General features: G+C 63.4%; 13 protein-coding genes across 13 annotated transcripts in view; 6 read left to right on the forward strand and 7 right to left on the reverse strand.

Moving 5' to 3' along the window:
- Window positions 1-323, reverse strand: part of F751_6958 (Phosphoenolpyruvate/phosphate translocator 2, chloroplastic) — a gene marked incomplete at both ends in the record, with an annotated part of 3,129 nt that extends 2,806 nt beyond the window's left edge. The window contains one exon of the mRNA XM_011402902.1: window positions 131-323. Within this exon, the coding sequence (XP_011401204.1) occupies window positions 131-323 (193 nt within the window). The remainder of the gene's footprint in view (window positions 1-130) is intronic.
- Window positions 324-779: 456 nt separating this feature from the next.
- Window positions 780-3,257, reverse strand: F751_6959 (60S ribosomal export protein NMD3; the record flags this gene model as incomplete). Its single annotated transcript, XM_011402903.1, has 6 exons — window positions 780-1,661; window positions 1,805-1,978; window positions 2,094-2,198; window positions 2,383-2,475; window positions 2,779-3,121; window positions 3,217-3,257. The coding sequence occupies 6 exons, from the start codon at window positions 3,255-3,257 to the stop codon at window positions 780-782; spliced, it is 1,638 nt and encodes a 545-aa protein (XP_011401205.1).
- Window positions 2,648-3,171, forward strand: F751_6960 (hypothetical protein; the record flags this gene model as incomplete). The annotated part of the gene is made up of 2 exons (XM_011402904.1): window positions 2,648-2,926; window positions 3,061-3,171. The coding sequence occupies 2 exons, from the start codon at window positions 2,648-2,650 to the stop codon at window positions 3,169-3,171; spliced, it is 390 nt and encodes a 129-aa protein (XP_011401206.1).
- Window positions 3,258-3,681: 424 nt separating the features above from the next.
- Window positions 3,682-4,845, forward strand: F751_6961 (60S ribosomal protein L17-2; the record flags this gene model as incomplete). The annotated part of the gene is made up of 3 exons (XM_011402905.1): window positions 3,682-3,729; window positions 4,097-4,363; window positions 4,585-4,845. 3 exons carry the CDS (start codon window positions 3,682-3,684, stop codon window positions 4,843-4,845), a joined length of 576 nt encoding a protein of 191 aa, XP_011401207.1.
- A 199-nt stretch (window positions 4,846-5,044) lies between these two features.
- Window positions 5,045-6,217, reverse strand: F751_6962 (hypothetical protein; the record flags this gene model as incomplete). The annotated part of the gene is made up of 4 exons (XM_011402906.1): window positions 5,045-5,139; window positions 5,325-5,506; window positions 5,667-5,932; window positions 6,065-6,217. 4 exons carry the CDS (start codon window positions 6,215-6,217, stop codon window positions 5,045-5,047), a joined length of 696 nt encoding a protein of 231 aa, XP_011401208.1.
- Window positions 6,218-6,745: 528 nt separating this feature from the next.
- F751_6963 (hypothetical protein) lies at window positions 6,746-7,912 on the forward strand (the record flags this gene model as incomplete). The annotated part of the gene is made up of 2 exons (XM_011402907.1): window positions 6,746-6,932; window positions 7,122-7,912. 2 exons carry the CDS (start codon window positions 6,746-6,748, stop codon window positions 7,910-7,912), a joined length of 978 nt encoding a protein of 325 aa, XP_011401209.1.
- A 490-nt stretch (window positions 7,913-8,402) lies between these two features.
- Window positions 8,403-10,891, reverse strand: F751_6964 (Glutamate 5-kinase; the record flags this gene model as incomplete). Its single annotated transcript, XM_011402908.1, has 6 exons — window positions 8,403-8,553; window positions 8,788-9,052; window positions 9,268-9,593; window positions 9,816-10,303; window positions 10,449-10,718; window positions 10,835-10,891. The coding sequence occupies 6 exons, from the start codon at window positions 10,889-10,891 to the stop codon at window positions 8,403-8,405; spliced, it is 1,557 nt and encodes a 518-aa protein (XP_011401210.1).
- A 1,144-nt stretch (window positions 10,892-12,035) lies between these two features.
- F751_6965 (RNA-binding protein 39) lies at window positions 12,036-13,373 on the forward strand (the record flags this gene model as incomplete). The annotated part of the gene is made up of 2 exons (XM_011402909.1): window positions 12,036-12,403; window positions 12,689-13,373. 2 exons carry the CDS (start codon window positions 12,036-12,038, stop codon window positions 13,371-13,373), a joined length of 1,053 nt encoding a protein of 350 aa, XP_011401211.1.
- Window positions 12,239-13,159, reverse strand: F751_6966 (hypothetical protein; the record flags this gene model as incomplete). The annotated part of the gene is made up of 1 exon (XM_011402910.1): window positions 12,239-13,159. The coding sequence occupies one exon, from the start codon at window positions 13,157-13,159 to the stop codon at window positions 12,239-12,241; it is 921 nt and encodes a 306-aa protein (XP_011401212.1).
- Window positions 13,374-14,397: 1,024 nt separating the features above from the next.
- On the reverse strand, window positions 14,398-15,915 carry F751_6967 (50S ribosomal protein L4; the record flags this gene model as incomplete). The annotated part of the gene is made up of 5 exons (XM_011402911.1): window positions 14,398-14,643; window positions 14,878-14,940; window positions 15,120-15,326; window positions 15,486-15,752; window positions 15,850-15,915. The coding sequence occupies 5 exons, from the start codon at window positions 15,913-15,915 to the stop codon at window positions 14,398-14,400; spliced, it is 849 nt and encodes a 282-aa protein (XP_011401213.1).
- Window positions 15,916-16,090: 175 nt separating this feature from the next.
- F751_6968 (40S ribosomal protein S30) lies at window positions 16,091-16,676 on the forward strand (the record flags this gene model as incomplete). Its single annotated transcript, XM_011402912.1, has 3 exons — window positions 16,091-16,157; window positions 16,350-16,487; window positions 16,630-16,676. 3 exons carry the CDS (start codon window positions 16,091-16,093, stop codon window positions 16,674-16,676), a joined length of 252 nt encoding a protein of 83 aa, XP_011401214.1.
- A 1,190-nt stretch (window positions 16,677-17,866) lies between these two features.
- F751_6969 (NADH dehydrogenase (ubiquinone) complex I, assembly factor 6) lies at window positions 17,867-18,920 on the forward strand (the record flags this gene model as incomplete). The annotated part of the gene is made up of 3 exons (XM_011402913.1): window positions 17,867-17,878; window positions 18,077-18,535; window positions 18,711-18,920. 3 exons carry the CDS (start codon window positions 17,867-17,869, stop codon window positions 18,918-18,920), a joined length of 681 nt encoding a protein of 226 aa, XP_011401215.1.
- Window positions 18,921-19,320: 400 nt separating this feature from the next.
- F751_6970 (hypothetical protein) lies at window positions 19,321-21,548 on the reverse strand (the record flags this gene model as incomplete). The annotated part of the gene is made up of 3 exons (XM_011402914.1): window positions 19,321-19,450; window positions 20,356-20,601; window positions 21,511-21,548. The coding sequence occupies 3 exons, from the start codon at window positions 21,546-21,548 to the stop codon at window positions 19,321-19,323; spliced, it is 414 nt and encodes a 137-aa protein (XP_011401216.1).
- Window positions 21,549-23,405: the final 1,857 nt, after the last annotated feature.

Here is a 23,405-nt window from a genome sequence, read left to right on the forward strand (position 1 = left end):
GACGAATGTGCTCGGTGGAGGCCTGTGATAGCCTGGCCAAGCGTAATTGCCCTGCCCGATTCAAAAACCCTACCACCAGATGCCCGCCCACCTGCCGCATCCGATGGTGAGGCCCGGCACTTCATCCCACCCGCACGCATGCTCGATGCGAGCGGCGACTCGAAATTGAGAGCATGGATGCCGATGGCGGGGCGCTGCTTGGCCATGCCAGGTCGCGGGACGGCCAGGCAGGCACAGGGTGTCGACGCCACCAGCCCCGCGGGCCTCGGCCGGGCCAGGCAGGCGCCACGGATGCCGGAGGCGGAGGCAGTGATGGATGCCATGACTGATAGGGGGTGGAAATGCGCCCCGATGCCAGGGTACGGACCGGTACGCACCGATCCTGGCATCAGGAGGCATCGGGCGCATGCAGCACTGCCGGCGACAGAAACCCGCACGCCGCAGCACGCCCGTCAGGAGGAGGGGGTGTCAGTGCCCACGGAGTGAGCCACTCAACATCCTTGTCCTGTTGCGCTTTTTATTCCTTGCTGTGTCAGGTATGCCAATCCCCAATTCCCCATCTAATCAAACCTCAGCGCATCCTTGTAATGTTACAAAGAGGTGTGTGCGGCCACCCTGTGCCGCGGCACAGCACCTCCAGAGGGAGTGGTAACGAGGTGGGGGGGAGAGGGAGAGCGCCTCTCGAGAGAGGACGCACCTCGCCCCCGCGCGGCACCCATTGCTCCAGCACGAGGACAACCCCCCCCGGCCCCCCTTTTCCGGCCACCGCTGGCGCTACATCAGCCCAGCTGCATGCCCGAGATGTCGTCCAAGAGCTCGTCGCCCTGCGTGCCATCCTCCCCGATCTGCATGGCCACCAGGTCCTCCAGCAGCTCCTCCAGCGGGATGCCCGGCACGTCGTCGTCCTCCTCGTCCTCGCTGTCGGCGGCGGCGGCCGGCGCACGCGCGGCCGTCGCCGCCGCCGCCTCGGCGTCGCGGTACACGGCGACGCGCGAGCGCATGTCCGGGTCCTCCTCCAGCTCCTCCAGGAAGCGCTCCATGTCGGCGGCGGCGGCGTCGGCCTCCGCGGCGGCGCGCCGCGCGCCGCGCCCGCCCTCGTCCTCCTCCCCCGCCTCCACGCCGTCCAGGCGCTTGAGCTTCCAGGCGCGGCGCGCGCCCGCCGCCGCGCGCCGCCGCCGCTTCTCCTCGTACGACTTGCGCACCAGCACGATCTCCGGCGGGGCCAGCCCCGCCGCCAGCGCGCGGTCCAGCGCGTCGTCGGCCACGTTGGCGGAGGAGAGGTCGTACCCTGCCGCCGTGTCCCCCGCCTTCAGCAGGTGGCCCAGGTGGGTGCGCGTAATGGAGACCTTGTCGTTGGCGCCCAGGTCTGCGGCCTTGGCCACCGTGGCCTCCGCCAGCTGCCAGCGCCCGCCGTGGTTGTACCCGCCGCCGTGGGAGCTCTGCACGGGCTCGCAGTCCAGCACCACAAACTCAACCGCCTGCCGCGCGTGCATGAGCGGGCGGAAGGGCGCGCGCCAGTACTGCCCCGCCTCCAGGCTCGCGCTGCGCATGGTCTGGGGGTCGGTCAGCGTGATGGCGCTGGTCACGCGGGTGACCAGCACCACCGGGCCCAGGTTGCCCAGCCCCAGCGCCGTCTTGGCGGGCAGGCAGACCAGGTCGTCCTGCGTGGGAGTGTGTGGGGTGGGGGGTGGGGGGGAGGAAAGGTAGAGACGGAGGACGAGGACCCTTGGAGGGCGCCGCATGCGCTGCAGGCGACGCCTGCACTCGAGATCATGATTGTTCCCAACCACACACCCCTGCCCACCTTGCAGATGGGGGCGATCTCCGCGCTAAAGGTGTACTTGTAGTTATACTCGGAGGTGTGGATGGTGTGGCTGACCAGCTGCTTGTCGTGGCGGTATCGCAGCGGCACCACACTTTGCAGGAAGTCTATGAACTTGCAGGCGTGCGCGCGGCTGCCGAAGTAAAAGTCCACTCCCTGTATTGTGTGGTGGGTGAGGGGAGATGGAGAGGGGGTGGGTGGAGGGTGTACTATGCGTTGTACAGCATTTCTTCCAACATCGGCGAGATCCGCACACCAACCTTTCACGCACATTGTGGATGTTCTTTATGTTCACGCAGTTCTCGTCTGCGCCGTGCTTCAGGATCAGCTGCTCCAGGTAGAAGAAAGTCCGCTTGTGCGTCACATGTTGCCTCAGCTGCAGGTTGACAGGAATGGGATGAATCTTGACAACCTCAGCACCAGGAGAGGTGGCTGGCAATACCAAAGCCCATTGGTGGCGACCTGGCACGCAGACCCCAGAAGCCCTGGTCAAACCTCAACAAACAACACCTGCCCTTCATCAGGTTGTTTCACCCTTCAACACAACCCTGGCGCCACACCTGCACGCAGGCTATCCAGGAGTTTGGGTTCGCATTCTGGCGATTGCACGCCGTACACATGTGGCGCTCCACCACATACTCCACAACGAATGCCTGCAGAGGTCGTATGGTGGGTGGAAGGTGAGAATGAAACTTGGTCAGGGGGTGCCTGTAAGTATTCACAGAGGGCAGATGGGGAAAGCACTGCGCAAGAAGCCCAGCAGCAAGCATTCGAGCCACATGCCAGAAAACCTAAGCATGACAAAGCCTGCATGCCCACGGCGGCATGCAAGGACAAACCAACAAGCGCTGGGCTCCTGACAGGCAAAATGCCAAGATGCACTCTGATTGCTACCTACGACAACCCACCCTAGGCCATGCTCCCACCCTCCCCCTCGTCAACCCCCCAGACCCCACCACCAGCACCTGCTGCAGGATGGCGCCGTGCACCTCCTTCTGGATGGTGAGCTTGGTCTTCAGCCGCATGGAGTGTGGCTCTGTCCAGATGAACCCAGCGTCCACCAGCTTGACCTTGTTCAGCCCAGTGACGCGCTTGATACAAAAGGTGAGTAACTCCCTGCTCTCCGGCTCGGCATGCATCCAGTGGTTTGGCGGCTGCAGGTAGCGCTGGCAGCCCTTGCACCAGGAAATGTGTATCTGCTTCTTGATGTCTCGGGTGATGTCCTCCTGGCCCTGCAGGCAGTTCACACACATGGACGCTGCATTGGGCAGGATGCTCACGCCGCACAGGCAGCACGACCTGCGTGGGCGTCGGAGGGAGGAAGGGTTGGTGGGTTGACTAGTGAGTAGGGGAGGAACGAGGATTAGGCTCAAGAGCTCTGACAGAAAAGGGACCTGAGCTGGGCAGGCAAGAATGTGGCAGCAAACGAGCCCATGCAGTGTCGCGCAGTCCTCCACTCACACATGGCTCTGTGTGGCTGGTGCATGTATGTATGGCCCAGCTGCCTGGCTCTGCCACAGTGCGCTCATTGTGTGGGTGCCGCGAGGCAGGACTGGACGAGGGTCCTGGGCGCTGGCGCGGCGGCCAGAGAATGTGACCGGTAACGACACAGGTCGGGTGTGAGGCTCGACAGGTGTTGCAACGAAGGGTAAATGGGGAAACAAGGCATGTATGGTATGCGCTGTGCCCCTCAGACGCTGGTGCGAGGGTGCTGGATCCTTCTCGCGCCCTGCGACTCCCCTGCGGAGAGGGAGGGGCCACGTGTGTTTGATCCAGCGTCTCAGTTATAGCACGGCGGCCTTCCCGACCAACCCTCTTTCGCGGTCAGGGAGGGTTGCGACAAGCCAGGCCGCCTCAAGATGGTGAAGTACGCTCAGGACGCGGAGAACGCGGCCAAGTCGGCGAAGGTGGGCATTGGCGCCGCAGCCACGGGTGCTGGGGAGGGGCTATGCCGTTCTCGAGCCAGCTCGGAGGGCCCGGGGAGGCATCAGCGGCATTAGATGTGGTGCATCAAGGATATGGGGCACGGCGGGCGACCGGAGCTGGTGACGGGCGGCCTGAGCGAGGGGCTCGCCTGTGAGGATGCGGGCGCCAGGCCCGGGAACGCCATGCTGGCAGCGCGCACCGCGGGACACTGACGGGCCGAAAGCTGGCGAATCTACAACGTGCACTCTTCGTAGCCACCCTCGGCGTGCATGCCCGCCTTGGGGTGCCCGTGCCGAGCAGTTCTCGTGGTCTTCCACCCCGCCCCCCTTCCCCTCCCCCTCCCCTCAGGCCCGGGGCTCCGACCTCCGCGTGCACTTCAAGAACTCCCGTGAGGCCGCTGCCTCCATCCGCGGCAAGGACCTGGCCAAGGCCAAGGCCTACCTGCAGGCCGTGCTCGAGCACAAGCGCGCCATCCCCTTCCTGCGCTTCAACGGCGGCGTGGGCCGGACTTCGCAGGCCAAGAACGAGGGCAACTCCATTGGCCAGGCCCGCTGGCCCAAGAAGTCCGTGGACTTCCTGCTCAACCTGCTGAAGAACGCCGAGTCGAACGCCGAGGTGGGTGGCGGGGGTGCTGGCTCAAAGGCGGCGCCAGGAGGGGGCCGGCTGGGAGACCAGGGATCGGCAGGGTGGCTGTCCGCGTGCGGGAGCGTCTGCATGCCTCCCAAAGGCATGGATCGGTGGCCCTTGGGCTGCAGGACATCAAGGTTTGTAAGGCATCCCAACCTCACAGCCCTCCGCTCCCCACAACCCCTTCCCCCTCCCCCTTTTCCCCACAGCTTAAGGGCCTGGATGTGGACAACCTGTACATCTCCCACATCCAGGTGAACCAGGCCCAGCGTGGACGCCGCAGGACCTACCGCGCCCATGGCCGCATCAACCCCTTCATGTCCTCCCCCTCGCACATCGAGCTGATCCTGTCGGAGCGCAACTCCGCGGTCAAGGCCGAGGCCGAGCCCACCCGGGCGCGCAAGCTCACCAAGCGGGAGGCGGCAAAGAAGCTGCGCTCCGGCTCTACCTCTGTCGCCGCCACCGCATGAAAGGGGGGTCCGCCCCGCCGCACTGTGACTGGTTGTAGGCTTCCCCTCAGAAGGGCGCGATGCAGCGGAAAGGGGGCTCTGGGGAATGTAGTTGCAAGGGAGAACAGAGCAGGGGGAGGCCAGGGCAGGGGAAGGGAGTGCAGGGAGGGCGCGGGGGCAGTCGCCACAGGCTGTCGCGTCAGGGGCGGGACGGGTGGATCTAGACCCCGTCGACCCTCACGGGCCGCAGCATGGCCGTGGAGCGCTCCACCCTGGGGCCATACCTCCGCAGCTTGAGGAAGGCCCGCGCAGATTCTGCCAGAGTGTGGGGAAGGTGGAAGGGAAGGATGAGCACGAATGGGTCGGCGGGGCCATGCGAGCGGTGTGCAACGCACTCAGGTGGCAGGAATGGCTGCAAGCGTGCCAAGCCGCGACAGGGCTGGGCCTTCCTTCCCACCGTCCCTCCAGCACCTCCGCACCCCAACCCCTCGCACGCCCACCTGACGCGTGCGTCGACTGGACCGCGCCCAGGACCTTGACCGTGACGGGTCCGGCGACGCGTCCGGTGGCCTTGCCCTTGACGACCCTGCGACGCTTGCGCGCAGAGGACTGGGGCCCCATCCCCGCCCTCAGGTGCTGGGAGACGATGCTGCGCTCCCGGGCCCGCTGGGGGTTCAGCGCGCTGCGCAACAGCAATGTGGTGGAGGAGGGAGTCGGCCAGGTAGCAAGGTGTGAGTGTCGTGCAGGTCGACTCAGTGGCGCTGGTGGATAGTATCCCAGGGGCAGGAAACGACATGCCATCACTGCTTTGCACACCGTTCTGCCCACTCACACAGTCCCACCTGGTCTGCGCCACAGCGTCGAGCACTTCGTTAGGCAGGAGGTCCAACTCCTCCTCGGCCCCACTCGTCTCCCCTGCATCAGCATCGTCGGCAACCGTAGGCCTGGCCTCAGCGGGCGGGCCAGGTCGATCCTCGTTTTCAGCAGCAGGCTGCTCTGGCCCCTGCAACGCTTCGGCGGCCCCTCCTCTGCTGCGCCGCTGCTGCTTCTTCTGTGCAGAGGCAGCCTGTCGCGCCTTCTTCTCATCTTGGCGTTTTTCAGCCGCCGACTGCGCGTGTGGACAGAGACGGTCGATCGCTGCGAGCAGTGGAGCCTCAGTGGGCAGCAACACCAAAGCAATACCCCACCGCTCTGACACGGCCCACGGTACACACTCGATGTCTGGTTGCGGCCCCCGGACCTTTTTAGAAGCCTCAAATTGCTCCTCCTCGGGTGCCTCGTCGTCGCTGCCCGAGGTAGCCTCCTCGGCGTCTTCTACCTCCTGCGACGGGGAAGCATCCTCCTCCGGGTCCTTGGCTCCTGACACAGCACCAGCCCTGCTTCTTGTACGCATCGTTTCGATTACGGTCGTATTGAAATTGAGTGATTGATTTTGAAGCTGACTGAGCGTGGTTGCAGTTGCACATGAAGAAATTTCAACGCGCGCGATTTTCCACGACGCCGCCCATGAGGTGGGTGGTGCTGTGCTTTGGCAGGAGGGACAACATCATGCAAGGCATAAGTCGGGGTCCTTCTCACGTTACTCACGCATGAGAGATCAATTATACAGCTATGCAACTGTATGATCACACAGTCATGGCATTTCCACGTGATACAGTGAGAACCGGTTGGTGCTGACATGTACCCTGGTTACCAAGCAATGGAATTGAACAGGAGCTATTAAGGAAGGTCGATTTATGGGTGATTGGTTCACCTTGAATGTGCTGAGTCTAGGGAGGGACCACCTTTTTATTGCCAGCAGGGCAGTTGACTCAACCCCCCGTGCACGAGTCTCTCCAGCATGCGTCTGACCAGTGCAGTGGGGCTAAAAGCCGAAAGGCCGAAAGGCAGATCACAAAGAGCCCACCATTCATTTTCTGCAATGGAGGTATCGGGTCGTGGGTCGCACTACGAATTCAGTCCTGCCGGTGGGAGCCCTCGCTCGCCAAGCGGCTGGCTGTCACTGGGCTCGGCGGGATCACGGCTGCACCGTACTTACCCCTCCACCTGCTCTCTTGCCGCCTCAAGTGTGGAGGACTACTGGGATGCCCAGTCCGCTGCGCCTTCTGGTGAGCAGAGCATCTGTCGGGGCTGCCGCTGAAGATGTCACGCAAAGGCTGCGTGCACCCTGTCCGCTGAAGGTTGTGGGGAAGGGCAAATGCGCTCGGTAAAGCGCGCATAGCCACCTTCCAAGTTTGTTTCTCAATGTCTGGGCCACTCTCTACAGCCCTGCTCCCGGTCCACACCCCTCCTGCCAGGCGACCCCAGCCTGCCTGGCAGCCTCTGCGACGCAGAGTCTCGCAAGCTGCTGGAGCTGAGGGAGTGCCTGGTGGCCTCGGAGCGGCATCGCCCGCCCCCTCCCGACGCCCACTCATCTGCAGCAGGCGCAGGGCCTCTCTTGAGCGACCTGAGGGAGGCCAGTTACATGGAAGAATGCTCGGTGCGCCTCCCCTTTCCCGGCCACCGGTTCCCCGACGACGCCGAGGCGGCCGTCACCCCCCCTGCCTCTCCCACTGACAGCGAGTCGGAGGACGGCTCCGCCATCCGCACGCCCCAGCAGCGCAGCACCGCCCGTCTGGGGCACACGGCTTCGGACGTGTGGGATGCGGCGGTCGCAGCGGCGCAGGACGCCCTCCGCCTCGCGTCGCCGCCCCCCTGCCCGTCCCGCTGCCCCGCCTCACCCGCGACGCCCGCCTCCCGGGCGGCCTCCGCCTCCCCCGCCGCGCTCGCCTCACCCACCAGCCTGGAGGACGAGGTGGTGGTGGCGCGCATGGTGGCCCAGATCTGCGCGCGCGCGGTGACGGCCGCCGACCTGGAGTCCACCTGGCGTCGGCGCGTGGGCCTGCTGGAGCGGCGGCTGGGCACGGCCAAGCAGATGACCTGGGCCATGCTGCGCCACCACCGCGCCGCGCTGGAGGCGGTGGAGCCCTGGGCCCAGAGCCTGTCCCAGGGCGGCCTGCTCATCGGCGCCAGCCTGGCGGGGGGGGTGGCCGCGCTGGTCGCGCTGCGCCTGCTCACTGCCAGGGCGCAGGCCGGCACGCCGTCCTGATGACCGTTGGATTATGAAAATGATTCTGTCATTCGCACCCGTTGCCACTCAGAAGAACATCCTATTTATTGAAGCCCGAACTGCTCACTGTAGAATTGACCCATGGCGAGATGCGATCGCAGGAGGCGGCACACCCAAGGCTGCTGTAGCAGGGCAAGTAGGCTGGCTTGATCCCTCAAGTATACCCAAATCTCTATCAATATCTTTGAAGTGTGAGGCGGCACTAGCCTTGCAAGGGACGTGGAGAGCAAGAGAGGAGAGCGGCAGATTGGGAGAGGGGCAAGGGGGTGAACAAGGGTACAATCAATCATTTCGCCCCTGTGCTGGACAGCGGCAGTGTGGGCAGAAGGAGAGGGGCGACCAGACCGGCCCTGCGCAGAGAGCTGGGCTCGGTGGAGACCCGTGAAACGACCACGCCGGTCAGCCGTACATTCGTTGACGTTGTCGTTCGGCCGGGAAGTGAGGGGACAGGTCCCCACCCGTCCCCGCCTCACTTGGGCAGCCAGCCGCCCTCGTCGACGTCCTGGTCTGAGGCCACCGGCTTGGCGTGCATGCTGCCCTGCAGCTCGGCGTGCATGGCATACGCCATCTGGGAGTCCCAGTCGTCTGACGGTCCCGACGCACCCAGCCCTGCCCGTTGCCTGTGCATGGCAGGTGGGAGGCAGGAGGGGCTTGTGAAGGCCTGACAGTGCTCCTCGACCCCCGGAAGGACCGTTCTGAACAAACCCATGTGTGATCTTGGGCATAGATGCTGGCCCCTCTCCCCCCATTTCCCCTGGGCAATGACAAGGGACAGGGGGTGTTCCCAGCCAGGCGGCTTCACTCCACCACCGCAGGCAGCATCTCCCCCCGCCCCACCTCCCATCCTCCAGCACCTGAGGTGTGCCAGGCGGGTGACGATGTCGTCCTCGCTGAGTGCCGGGCCTTCTTGGCCCTCCCCCGCCCCAGACTCCTGCTGCCCCGTCGTGGGCGGGAGCGGGGGCGTCCGTGACCGGCCGGGGGACTGCCCCCGCGCCACGGGCGCGGGGGAGTGGCTGGGCGAGTCCTCGTACCCCGACTCGGGGCCCGCGGGCGAGGGCGCGCGGCTGCTGGCCAGGCTGGTCATGCTGCCGCGGCTGGGCGTGCGCCGCATGCTCCGCCCTGCGCATGATGTCATGGCGGGTGGGGGTCCGTGTGCTTTGGGGGTGGGCAATGTCATGCCCATCTGGGGGCCGCCGAACCACCATCCCCTCACCCATCATCCCGCCCGCTTGTGACCTTGCCCCCACCCTGAGCAGCCTGCCGCCCAAGTGACACCCAAAATCTCTCATCCTCCCACCCACCGGCCTCCATCAAACCCAAGGACAAAGGCTCACCCTGCTCCCGCTTGACCAGGAGGCAGATGCTGGCACGGTGCACCACCTCCTCCTGGCCCTGGTACCCCAGCTTTTCGAGGAACTTGGCGGAGGACAGGCCCTTGGCCGCCTCCACCTCCACGTTGCTGTAGTTGGTCAGGCCCTGCGCCAGCTCGCGCCCCTGCGCGTCGCACAGCTTGACCGCGTCCTGGTGCTGGAACTCGCCGACCACCTTGGTGATGCCCGCCGCGAAGAGGCTGGCGTGCTTCTTGATGGCGCGCGCCGCGCCGTCGTCCACCCAGATCTCGCCCTTGGAGGGCACACTCAGGATCCAGCGCTTGCGGCCCCTGCACCATGCAGGAGTAGGAGGGGGCGGCGAGGGTTGGCAGCACAGGCTCGCATGCTCCGGATGTCAGGGCGGCGAATGCGAGGATTCAAGGTCGAGTGCTGCCAAGGTGGGCAGCGTGGCAAAGTCTGCCACTTGAGCCCCTTTCGACACACTGTCTCCCACCCCCCAATCCCTCCCCCATCCCGCCCTCCCCCCCCCCAAGCCCAACCCCGTCACGCACTTGAGGGGGTCGGAGATGGGGTGGAAGACGGTGCCGACGTCGGACTCGCCGCCGATGATGTCCACGATGACCGAGGGGTTGTTGAAGTGGCAGATGACCATGCGGCACCCGGCCGCCGTCGCGATCCCCGCGGCGGTCAGCTTGGTGGCCATTCCTCCCGTGCCCCACTGCGTCCCCGCCTCCGCGGTGTCCACCGCCAGGTCGTGCACGTCGTCCACCTCGTGCACGGGTGTGGCGGTGGGGTCGGTGGAGGGGTTGCCCGTGTACAGCGCGTCCACGTCGGTGAGCAGGAAGAGCCAGTCGGCCTCCACCAGGGTGGCCACCTGGGCGGACAGCGTGTCGTTGTCGCCAAAGCGCAGCTGAGCCACCGCCACGGTGTCGTTCTCGTTGATGATGGGGATGGTGCCGTAGCGCAGCAGCTCATGGAAGGTGTTGCGCGCGTTGATGTACTGCGACCGCGTCGCCAGGTTGTCCAGCGTCAGCAGAACCTGGGAGCACGTCTGCGTCGGGTTGTATTCATCTAATTATTCATTTGCTTGGGGGAAGATGGTTTGGATGGGGAAACGAGTGGCTGGGAACTGAATTGGTTGGGAATCGGAGACTGGCATGATGCACAGGCAGACACACGCTCACCAGGCCCAGGGCGGTGAAGAGATCGTCGTAGTAGCGCATGAGATGGATCTGGCCGATGGCGGCCAGGGCCTGCTTCTTGGCCAGCTCCCGGGGGCGGGTGGACAGGCCCAGGCGCTGGCAGCCCACGGCCACCGCGCCAGAGGACACCACGATGACGTTGAAGCCGAGGTTGTGCAGGTCGCGGCATGTCTCCACCAGGCTGGCCAGGGAGCTCAGGTTCAGGCTCTTGGTGCTGGCACGGATCAGGCTACTGGTTCCCACCTTGATGACCTGCGAGGGTGGGTGGGCACGGGAAGAGAGTGGTCGGCGGCTCGTGCCGGTCGCGCCCTCGGGGTCGGGCAGTGGTTAACGTGGGCACCCCACGCCAGTCCGACAGGGGCCCGCACCACTGTCTGCTGGCCCTTGGGATTGTGAAGGGCACCAGAGCTGTCGATCTTCTCCATTTTCGCGAGATCGAGGTGGCGGAGGTGGGTATGGGTGGGGTCCTAAGTACGTGCTGCCGGTGGGTGCTGCCTTGCTGTCGGTGGTGGGGAGTCGGAGGCGTCCTGGCTACACAATCTCAGGCTGCACGTCGAGGGCGAGTGCAGCAATTTTTGTAGTTGAATCTTCCCAGTCAGACGCGAACCGAGTTGCCAATGGGGGAACGTGAACAACTTTCTATCTTGCTGCTCTGCATCGAAGCTGGGAGGGAACCCACCCCCGAGTCCGGATGGCGAAGCCCAACGCGCAAATCTGGCGGGAGCAGGAAAGACACCATGGACAGTGTGCACTCACTCACAGGAGGACCTGGAGCACCAGTACTGTCTGAATCTCTAGGATTATAAGCCAGGCGATACGGGACCGTCAGAAGGCCGCTCCGCCTGGCAGCGACCCGGATGTCTGCCGATGAAGGGTAAGTCGGGAGGCATCTCTGTCACCTCTCTCGCCTCCGTCGCCTATAGAAATTCTGCATTCAAATCAAACTTGTTCCCCCACTCCCCTCCAGACGCAGGATGTCTGAGGACGGAGTGATTCCGGAGAGGGACTCCAGGTCCAGGAATGGTGACCGGGTATCCAGCGACAGGAAGCGGGATAGGTCACGGGACCACAAGGAGAAGCACCGCCACAGGAGCAGGAGCGAGAGGTCACCGGATGCCAGGGATCGGGACCGGCATCGCAGCAGGGATAGATACAGGGACAGGAGTAGGGAGCGTCGAAGCAGCCCATCCAGGTGTGGGCCTGTTTCAAGGAGGGGGCCCTATTGCGTATCTTGCAGACACGCATTGCTGCAGAGGTCTTGAAGGAGGACTCCCTGTGCCTGGCCGGGGAGTTGGGTGGGAGTCCTACGTCTGCATGGGTATGATTTCAGAATGCAGGTCTCAGAATGTATGTCCATATGATTCCCTGGTGTTTCAAATCTCACAGAGTTCTCCAGCCGCCTCACCTGCACGCACTCCCTTCTTTCCAAACTCAAAATAAACCCAATCCCCCCGTCCCTCTCCCCACTCCCTCTGAAGGGATCGAGCGCGGCGCCGACCTTCGCCCAGCCCCCCCCGTTTCCGGCGCGGGCGGGAGGACTTCCGCCGCTCCCCACCCCGTCGCCGCGAGATGACCCCTCCTGAGGTGCGAGTGCAGCGTGCGCGCGAGAAGGAGATGGAGAAGATGGACCGCGACATGCGCACCATCTTCGCTTACAACCTGGCGCTGCGCGCTGAGGAGCAGGACCTGTTTGGCTTCTTCGTGGCCGCCGGCCCGCTGAACGACATCAAGATCATCCGGGACCGCGCCTCAGGGCGATCCAAGGGCGTGGCCTATGTGGAGTACCAGCGCAAGGAGGACGTGATGGCGGCGCTGGCGCTGACGGGTCGCCCCCTGCTGGGCCAGGCAGTGATGGTCAAGATGAGCGAGGCGGAGAAGAACCTGGCCTGGGAGGCGGCGGAGGCCCAGAAGGCGCAGGCCAAGGACATGGAGGCGCGGTATGGCGCGCCCGGGGCCGACGGCGCCGCGCCGGCGACCGCGGGCCTGGTCCCGGGCCTCGCCGCCGCGCCGGCCGTGGACCTGTCGGACCCGGCGGCCGCCGCCGCCGCGGTCGCCGCCGCGGCCGGCTTCGCCCCCTCGGCCGCCACCGCGCCGTGCCGGCTGTCGGTGGGCAATCTGCACCCGGCCATCACCGAGGCCGACCTGCGCCCGATCTTCGAGCCCTTTGGCCTGCTGGACGGCGTGGCCCTGCAGCACGACGCGGCAGGCGTGCCGCTGGGCAGCGCCTGGGTGCACTTCCGCCACCTCACCGACGCAACCCGTGCCATGCAGAGCCTGGACCGCTTCACGCTGGTGGACCGTGAGATCCGGGTGACGCTGGACGCAGCGGGTTTGCTGGGCGCAGCCGCCGTCGCAGGCACCCAGCCGCCGCAGCCGCCGCAGCCCTCGGCCGTCGGCGCGGCGCTGAACGAGCCGCTGGATACGGCGGGCGCGGAGGATGGGGGTGGGCTGCGGCTGACCAGCGCGGGGCGCACCGCGCTGATGACCGCGCTGGCGGCCAACACGGGCATGCAGGTGCCCAGCATGCAGCTGCCGCTCAAGGTGCCTGCGCCCACTGCGCCCGCCATTCCGGAGGCGGTGCGCCTGGACCAGGGCCTCCTGGGCCCCGCCTCGCCCATCCCCACGCAGTGCGTGCTGCTGAAGAACATGTTCGACCCGGAGGAGGAGAGCGAGCCGGGCTGGAGCGAGGACATCGCCGCCGACGTGGGCGAGGAATGTGCCAAGTTCGGCGAGCTGCAGCACCTCCACGTGGATGCTGCCAGCAAGGGCTTCGTCTACCTCAAGTTCGTCGCCGTGCCGGCCGCCGCGGCCGCCGTCCAGGCCATGAACGGGCGCTGGTTTGCGGGCAAGCAGGTCGCTGCCGTGTTCCAGTTTGCTGCCATGTACAACGCCCATTTTGGGCTGTGACGCGGCAGTGCAACCCCGGGCGGAGGAGGAGGTGATTGAGGGGGGGGAACTGAGCGCCGCGGTGCGCGGAGAGGAGTGCAGGCGGCGCGGCACCAGGAGATGCAGGAGAGTGGCGCGCTGGGAGGACATGCTGCAGTGAGATCCTCCCTGTCCTTGCCCCTGCCATCCTCCCCCCCCAGGAGCATGGAGGCGTGGGAGCTTGGCGCCGCATGTTGTTGCCTCTCCCAAAGCCCCTTGCAGATGCCGCTATTCAGCCAGAGCATTCGCCTGCCTTGAACATGGCCTCATATAAAAGACACAGAATCCCCTGCGCAGGTCAATGTGCTCATGACCACCCGTCCGATTGCCTCCCGGTAACAGACCTGAGAGAGTGCCAGAGGGGATTGGTGCATGCTGCCTGTGCACTGGGGCAGGCGGTGGCAGCTGCCATGCTGGCCCAATTACAAGCCCGTTGCCCACCGAATCAACGCAACATTCCTGCAGGTCCTATCCCCGCAAGAGGATCAGACACAGACACATGCAAAGACGTGCGTGGACCCTTCTCTGCATGACCACACCCTACCCTCAGAAGAGAAGCTGCTTGAAATCTGGACAGCATGCCATGGGAGGGAGAGGATGGGCCTTGCGATGCAGGGAGATCTGGCATTGTGAGGGGTCAAGTCGGCGTGCCTTCCATACCCCAAGCAAGGCATGCCCATGCCCTCTCCCTATCGCCTAGAACCAGGTGCAGCTGCGACCATGCAACATGTCCCTCCTTACAGGGTGCGACGGTGCACAACCATTTCATCCGGACGCACGAATGCACGGGATCTCAGTCAGGGGACCTGCCCAGGAGACCCGACGCGGCTGTCTACGTCTGAGGTCGCGATGCGTCCTTTGATACTCGGCGACGCCTGAGGTCGCGATGCGTCTTTCGAAACTCCGCGACGCCTGGTGGTGCCTCAAACCCCAGCATGCCATGCAGACGAGGGAGCGGCGGGGGTGATGGCCTGCAAGCTGTCATCGGCGGTGCGTGCCCTCACGCTCAGGCGGTGGACCGCTGCGGGCGGATGGGCTTCCTCAACCGCTCCTGCACCGCCTCTACCGACTGGCACGTCAGCACCAGGTAGTCCCTGCGCAGGATGGAGTAGACATTCAACCCTATGCTGGGCAGCAGGTCCACCCAGGGGAGGTTGGCGCAGGCCCGGCGCAGACCCTCGCCCCCATCAGGGCCCTCTGCGCTCAGATCGCTGAGGAGCACGCTGCGGCGAGGCGCGCCGGCCAGCAGGCCCTCCAGCGTGGAGGAAAGCACGCGCTGTGTGTGTGTGGTGTGTGTGTGGTGTGTGTGTGCGGGGGGGGGCCGTGAGTGGGGAGGCCCTCTGTCGAGCCGGAGGCTGCGTCGACATGCGCGCTTGGGATCAATCCCCGCACATCAGCCAGTGTCAGGTTTCGAGCATGGGGTTCTGCGCACTCCGTGTTGCAGACCAGAGTCTGCAATCCCCAGATGCACCGTCTACCACCGCACCGTCTTTGGCTGCGGAAGCCGCAGGGTGTCCACCACCAGCAATCGCCCTTCTCGCGCCTTGGCCTGGCGCGATGCGTGGGGTGGGAGTGCTGAGAGTCAGGGTGGCTATACCTGTGCATGACTTTCGGGATGTAACACTCACAACAGCCCTGCAAGCCCTGCGTGGGGGCTGGGCGACGAGCTCCGCACTCATGCCGTAAATGACAATGATGCCTGCAACGCCCCCCCGCCCCTCAGCGCACCGACAGGGCGGAGCAGAGGCCCAGCCGCCTGATGCGTTTGAGCAGCTTGATGGCGTGACTTCGTGTGACAGGGCCATGCGCGACGCCGCCGCCTCGCCACTGTGGCGCGCGGATCGAACCCTGGCGGGAAACGCCGCCGCCCTTCTGGGGCCGGGGCTTCCGCCCGCCGCCCCGCACCTCCGTCCTCGTCTTGGTCTTGTGTGTGCCCTGTGACACAGCGGGGTCAGAGAGCAGTGTTGTTTGAGGGTGCACCGCTGCGTCCAAGCATGCACCCTCGACGACCGCTGGCTCACGTACAGCAGCGGCATGTTCAGGCACCTGCAAGCTGCGACAGTGCCGACCCAAGCCCCCAAGCCCCTCCCCCACCTGCTGCCGTGCAGCGAGCTGCCAGCGCACGACGCGGTGCAGGATGTCTCGGCGGACCTCGGTGTTGAACACGTCGCCGCCTAGGGTGTAGGTGCCCACCTGGCGCCCGCGCTGGTTCAGCAGGGGAACGACCAGATCGGCCTCTGTGCCGAAGGCGGGGGTGGAGGTGGAAGCAGATGCTTCCTGCAGCAGGGAGGATGCGGTGCGTCGCCAGAGCAGGGACGTGAGCGCCGGTGGACCCTGCACTGCCACCTGGAGCTTGGTCGCCTGCATGTATGTGGGAGAGGGAGGTGAGGTGGTGAGGCAGATGGGAGACGAATTAGTTGAGGCGCGACGTCAGTCGACATAGGGCATCCTGGCCTACCTGCTGGAAGCAAGCATCGGCGACGCGCCGGGACAGCGCGAAGCGGGCCAGGCTCCTCAGAGCCATGACGCTTCCGGGAGATCGCAGCCAATGGACCCCGACCAGGCAACGCGTAGAGTATTTGTTTAATATTGAAGTGATATATTTTATCTGCCCACAGGCCACTCCAACCTCTTGTGAATGCACATCGTGGAGGGAGAGAGAGCCGAGTGCATTACAATGAGAGTGCTCGGTTCCCGCCATGAGCCGGTACCAGCCGCAGTACACTGTGTGCGGCAACCTGCTCTGCTCCCCGTCCTGGGCAACAGGTCAGCGTCGGAGGGGTGATACCTCTTTCCAAGGTCTTCCAACTTTTAGCTGCAGCCGGTCCGACAACATGGGTAGGCCGCGTGGGAGGAGGTCGGAGGCCATCCCCTCCCGCTCGCTCGGCTGCTTGGACTTGTGAGCGTGAGGACTCTCTTGCCGGGTGCAGCGATCGACCCTCCCGTTACTACTTGCAGGAAAGGTGCACGGCTCCCTGGCTCGTGCCGGTAAGGTGCGTGGCCAGTGCCCCAAGGTCGCCAAGCAGGACAAGAAGAAGACGCCAAAGGGCCGCGCACTCAAGCGCCTGAAGTACATTCGCCGCTTCGTGAACGTTGGTGCGTATGGATGAATCTCATGTGGCGAGCTGGGGGTGCGTACTGCCGAGGGATGCATCGGCATGCGTGGCTTCTGGGGATGGTGCAAAGATTGGTGTGGGCTTTGTTTCTGAGGAAAATTTCCCCACGTCCTCATGTGCAGTCGTTGGCTTCGGCAAGGCTCGCGGGCCCAACTCCAACCAGCAGTAGATGCGTCCTGCGGGTGGATATAGGTGGGTCAAGAGGCAGAGACGGATGTGAGTGCGCATGCCGGCAGCTGCTTCCTTGGGTTGAAGTCTCGTGGTGACTGGCCTTTGTCTTATGTAAATGCTCATGATGGGTACCCCTGATGTTTTCCCACAGGATGAGTCTGGAATGATGGCTGGCGAGTGCCCCTGGTGCATCTGCCATACCTCTGCGATTCAATTCTTGGGTGCTGTTTTGTAATTCAGCCCTTTCAAGGCCTATCGAGGCATGCAGAGCGAGGGAGGGACAATGGACTATGCTTGCCAGGACTCGTGGATGCTCGTGGAAGGATGTACACTGGATACGAGGTGTCTTGTTCTTTGAAGCAGGAAGGGATGAGATTGTGGGATGCCCACATGGAAGAGGTCCAGTATTAGGGAGAGATGTCCATCGTGCTTAGGCTCAAAACAGGGACATCTTGACAATGACCCTCAAATGCTTTGCCAAGTGTGTCGTACTCTCACCTGATGAAAGATTATTGCCAGCCACGCAGCCCCCGCAGCAGCTCGCTGCAAGGCTGCCAACCTCATTGAACCATTACAATTCAGATTCACAAGATGGTGTGACTGTGCTTTGCGCTTATTTTGGCGGTCCTCTAACAATCTGGTGCAACATCACCTTCAGTGAAGGGAAGCTCAACTCGATGTGTGGGGACTCCCACGTGTGATACGGAAAGGGGGGGGGTACACTTCGCCCATGCATTGCTCTGCATCCTCCCGGCAACACAGTTCAATCCGATGTGCATTTTCAATCTTCGAATGTTGAAACCAATATACTCAATATGATGCGATGTAGGAGTCCGCGGGCAACAGGCAGATTCGTTCAACATTGTTTGCGACTCTACTCCGTGACAACCCCTGACAAAGTCCGCGCGGCATTCAGCCACTGCCTAAGCCAGTTGCAAACACATGATTATGAGAACTATATTTGGGCCGTGCAACTTCCCAAGGTAGGCCGTCGATGCCCACTCGAGGATGTGCACCGTTGTGCAGCACCACCCCCACGCCTGCATGCTTGTTGATGTAGACCTCATCCCGGCCCCCTCGCGTCACCCACTCGACCAGGCACTCAGACCAGCCATAGTTGCCCTTAGAGCCTTCTACATAGAGACAGAACTGGTGGCAGAGCATGCAAAATCCCAGTCGCTGGTCAGCATGCGGTGCCAGGTCTGTCTGGGCAGGCGATGGGGTGCTGGAATGGGTGCTGGGGGTCATCCCTGATCCTGGGTGATACAGAAAAGATCTTCTTTTGTAAGGACGCCCATCAAGCGCCGTGCATACCCCATTCTTGGCCTTCCCACTGTGGTTTCTGCCCGCCCACTCATGGCACGCCCACCCTGCCCCCTCCCCACCCCTGTCACCCAGTGGTGGCAGAGCGCCGTGAACGACCTGTACAAGGGCCACGCCCCAGACCACCCTGTCATGACCGCCCTGGCGGAGGTACTGCAGCAGGCGCAGCTGACGCGGTACCGCCTGCAGCGCATCGTGGCCAGCCGGGAGGAGGTGTCGGGGCTGGGCCAGCAGCCAGAGAGCCTGGCGGAGCTGCTGGCGCAGCTGGACTCCAGCCTGGGCCAGCTGTCCCAGCTGCAGCTGGAGGCGGCCCACGACGCCTCCCCCACCTCGGCGGAAGCCGCACAGAAGGTGGCGAGGGGGGTGGGCCTCGCCAGGGTGCTGCGAGGCACGCCCCGGGATGCCTCCCGGGGACGCACAAGGCTGCCTGAGGAGTCCACTGGCCGGCACGGGGTGTCCCTCTCCGGACTGGCGCAGGGCAGGCCCTCGCCGGAATTGTGTGCCGTGGCTGCTGAGCTGGCAGGGGTGGCCAAGGTGGGCGGGGACCGGGGGGAAGGACTCAGGTGGAGAGAGTGCAGATTGAGGTAGACATGGGCAGAGGGACACAGGGCATTGTTCAGGCCTGCGCATGGCGACCCCTCGCATTCCCACCAGGCATATCGCTGAGCCCCTTCCCCTCAGCCGCCTTGCTCCCGGGAATTTCCCGCAGGGCAACCTGGCAGAGGCGCGCAAAATGACTGCCGACGTGCCGCAGGCGAGCAGGCCGCTGCTGCTCCCTGCCCTCCATGCCAGCCTGTGGCTGGACCGGCTGGCAGCCGTGGGGCACGATGTGTTTAACCCCGCCCTCCAGATCTCGCCAGTCTCGCCCCTGGGGTACCAGCTTCGCCTGAAGTGGGCCATGCTCCGGCACCGCTTCTGAGCTGGAGAAGAGTGCGGCCAGATGCCAGGCAGGATGAAGAAAGGCACACTCATGAAGGTGCCCAGTGCGTGGTTACAAGTTTCTTCTCTGCCAGACGCGGCTTGGAAAGTTATTCACCTGCTTGCCATGCATGCAAGAACTTGGTCAGGTGCTTGCGCTCAGAGGTTGACGGTGGTAAAGACATAAAGCACGGCATGGGTGGGTGTTCTTCCCAGATGTTTGTGATTCTACTGCACATACACTTGCTTGAACACGAGCCACTGCCGTAGTATCCGCAAAACTGCATGAGATCCATTTGTTCTTGGCACGCAGGCTGCACTATGCTGTTGCACCCACAACTTCAGCCTCGGTGCTGGGGAGGTGTCCAGGACGGGGCACCCATCCCCCGTTCCTCTTCTGCCTAGTGTGACAGCTTTGCAGAGTCCTCCTCCCCTTTAGGAGCGGCATCGTCACGCAATATGTCCACGATACGGTCCAGCATCGGGAACTCATTCCAGATCCAATCCAGCTGGCACGTCGGCGAAATGTAACTGCAAGGTCGGACGTTGGGGAGGGGTGAGTCCGGCATGCCTGTCCCACATATGTGTGGGCACCTACGCCCTGCCCCAAGCACACCACTTAGAAGCCGCCGATCCTGCCCCACTCACACTTCGACGCCCAGGTTCTGGAGTTTGGGGAGCTGCTTGAGGGGCAGCAGCTCCTCGGGCAAGAGGTAGCTATTGAATTCGCCGCTGAAGTCCAGCAGACCGGGGAATGCCCTGGCCACCCAGCTCAGCACGCCTGGCCGGGGATTTTCGACCAAGACCAGGCTGCGTACCTGTGCGCAGGAGCCGGCCGCTGCCACGCGCCGCATCCACTGTGCGTCGGCGCAGGTGTCGAGGCGCAGGGACCTCAGGCTTCGCATGAGCGGGATGTCCTCTGGGTGCGGGCGGAGGCCCTGCAGGCTCAGGCTCTCCAGGGCCTGCAGGCGCCCCAGCCCCGCAAGGTCCCGTCCCTGCAGGTCTCCCAGCCCTGACGGGCCCCAGTCCCAAGGTGCTTCCCACTGACAGGTGTGCACCTCCAGGCGGCGGAGGTCGGTGAGCATGCCCAGCGCGGCCAGGTGGCCCGCACAAAGCCCCACGCAATACTGGAGGGTAAGCTCGCGCAGGCCGCGCAGCTCGCCTAACGTGGCAGCAAAGCCGCTTGGTTGGACGGTGTGGCCCGCCATCGCGGCAGCAAAGACGTTCGGCCTAACGACTTGGCCCGCCAGCGCGTCGGGGACGGCGGCTGGCGTGGCAGTGTCTCCCGCAAGCGAGAAGTTGGCATCCAGGCTCACCAGGCTGGGCGCGCAGGCGCGGAGGATGGGCAGCACACTGTCCGCGCCCACGCCATTGGCTTGCAGGCGCAGCGCGCGCAGCGCGAGCCACGGAGGGGGGGGGGGAGCGGCGCGCGCCACTCGGTGGGCACCGTCAGCGCCAGCTCGCGCAGCCTGGGCCCACAGGAGGCCATGAACTGAAGCAGCACCTCGGTGCCCGGCTCGGAGTCGCAGCCAAGGTCCAGCGCCTCCAACATGGGCAGGCGCCTCAGCAGTGCAGCCACGGCATCCCCGGCCCCCTCGCCTGAGCCTAGCTTGCAGCCAACCAGGCGAAGGCGCCGCAGGGAGGGAAAGGAGAGCAGCAGGCCCCAGGCATCCTGCCCGCCCCTGCAGTGTGAGAATGAGGGTGTTGAGGGCTTCATCTCACGGTTACGTAGAGAGAAGGGTCCGGAAGCCTCTTGGAGGCCCCCTCACTGCCTCCGGCTCCACCACCTGAGTGTGTGTCCAGACGTGGCGATCGCACAATTTCAACAGCAGAAAGGAAGATTTCTCCTCAAGCCAGGCGCACATGGTGGAGATGTCAGTATATGCCAAGTCCAGCTCTTCCAGTAGAGGGGCGCACGGGCTGTCTGCCAGACATTCAAGGAAATCGTTGGTAAATTCTTGGCTGTTCTCCATGGAAAACGATCTGCGACATTACGATGAGAACTCAGGGTGGAGGTTGAAGGGAAGGTATTGGTGGATCTTCTCAGACAGAAAACTCGGTCAGAGTCAGCAACATTTCCTTGTCCAGTCCCTGCACACCTCAGGCTCCCCAGGTTGTCCAACATGGCCTGCAGGGAGCTGGGGTGGATCCCAAGGCCACAAGTCTCCAGTTTCAGGACCACAAGGCGGCGGAGCCGACCCAGAGCCTGCAAAACTGCTTCTGTGATGTGCCATCCGCGCATGTGGACTGCCAACGACGTCAGGAGGGGGCAGGCATCCAGGCTGAGCATGAAATCTCCCTGCAGGTGATTACACCCATCGACATCCAAGTGCCGGAGTTCTGGCAGGTGCCTGAAAGTAGGGGCGAGGAAGCAGGGATGTACCAGACCGCCAGAAGATGTTCAATGGATGGTGAGGTGCGGAGGGATCATGCCACAAACTACGGCAAACGCGGGCAGACCCTGCCATTAATAACCACATCGAGCTGCAGTGAACCCAACATGTCGGAATCTCAAGGGTCCAAACAATCAATGCAGCTTTTATATAGCCTTCCTTAGGAGCACTCTGCGGCTCCCTCCTATCCTACCGCACCTGAGCAGCGATTCCAGGGCCTCATTCGTGACATCCATTTCTCTGAGGGACAGGCGGCGTAGATGGACGCACTGCTGCAGGGGTGAAACATCTACAGTGCGGCACTTGTCGGTCAGGTGAATCTCCAGCAGCGTGTGCTTGGTTGCTGCAGATTGCAGGGGATGAGGAGGTTCCCTTCAGTATCTCTTGATCGCTTCAGACTGCTTAATCAATGAGCGATCCCCTCAATGCTTCAAACCTTTGATGAGTGACCACCTACCGTGCACTGCACGAGCCAGCTCTTTGGATGTCATGTGAAAGGCTCGCGCGCCATAGTCGATATGTCGCACGCTATTGAAGCGCTCATATGCACAGTCACGGCCCTTCAGGGCAGCAGTGTGGGTTTGTGTCGCCAGCTTGTCACGAAGTGTCAATTGTAGCTCCGGATTATGGACCCCCGACAGCTCCAATTCTGCCCAATCTGAAAGCCACCCCACATGAGACCATGCCCTTCGACGCACCCTTGGGTATAGGTCGGGCATTTGCCTAGAACCACATAGTGCCAGGTCTTGCAAGTCTGGCTAATGGAGGCACACGAGGAAGGGATGTCCCACATCCATCCAAACACCTACGGAGGGGGGTCGGAGTGAAGTGTTGGCCCCGGCAGAAGCGTCCAGAGATGTGTTGCGAAACGAACCACCGCTTGTGAATTGGTTCTGTGGGTTATCATACCGGCCGCACCTGCGCCAACAGCTCCTCGGGGAGCTGGGTCCAGTCGGGTCCACGATAGATGTGCGAGTGCTCAAGAGGCTCGACAGCACCCATGCCTTCTCAGTAGTTGTGCATGTACGATATAGCGTATATTCTGCAGATTTAAGCGCGTTGTAATGGAATTAGATGGGCTATTGGAGGAGGGCCTGTCTTAAGTCCAGGACATCAACCCCTCAAAACGAGGTCCGGATCCCTGCCAGATCTCTCGGCGGATGACCAATGCTGTCCGGAACCTCAGCTTGCCCCTGGTGTGCACATTTCCACATCGCGCTTTCACCAAAGCCCTCATTCCATGTATCGCACATGGCATTGGATGGATATTGAGTGTATTGACAGGGCCCAGTGAGGACAGTCCTCGAATTGGAAGATCTGAGAAGCCTGGCAATCACCTTGAAGTGTGCACGGGAAATGGGTTCCCCCCGTAAATGCTTTGATGTACAGGTGTACCCTCAATCATGTTTACCTTGATGTCACGTGCTTGGATTGCATCTGATGTTGATGACGTTCCATAAATCATGGAGGAGCTCCAGCGTGCAGGGGTACAGGCCTGCTCGAGGTGGGCCTAGCAACAGGGCCAGAAATTCGCACTCCTTCAAGGTCCAGGTCCTTCAGCCTGTTAGAATTCGGGAGAGCTGATGACAGAGTGTGTTGAGGGCTCGGCCATGGGAACGAGTGGAGATATCGTGCACCCCCAAGCTGACAAGGGTTCCGTATGGGAAGGCATGGGAACCAAAGCAGGCAACAGAGATCCCATCACCAACCGGCCATGGCCCCCAATTCTATTGGCCCCTTCAAGCCACATTCCTGCAAAAGAGGCTACTCCCCTCCCAAAACACGATCCCTCTGCCCCCAGCCAGGACCCTAAGCCCCCCTTTTCAGCCTTTGCCCTCCACGCCAGCATGAGACTGGACCGGCCGGAGGCCACACGGCACGCCAGCCGTGCCCCTTTCCTCCAGGTCTCGCCAGTCTCGCCTTTCGTGGACCAGCTCCACCTCAGTTGGGCCTCGCCGAGGCACCGCTTCTGAGCTTGGGAACAACCTGGCTGGATGCCAGGTGAGGAAGTGAGAAGCCAGGCACGCTCCTGTGATTGCCCAGTGCATGGTCCTAAAATTCTTCTTGTCAAGCCTGGCTTGGAAAACTGTTTA

Source organism: Auxenochlorella protothecoides (genome assembly GCF_000733215.1).
Source record: "Auxenochlorella protothecoides strain 0710 unplaced genomic scaffold scaffold99, whole genome shotgun sequence".
In the NCBI taxonomy this organism is placed as follows: domain Eukaryota; kingdom Viridiplantae; phylum Chlorophyta; class Trebouxiophyceae; order Chlorellales; family Chlorellaceae; genus Auxenochlorella; species Auxenochlorella protothecoides.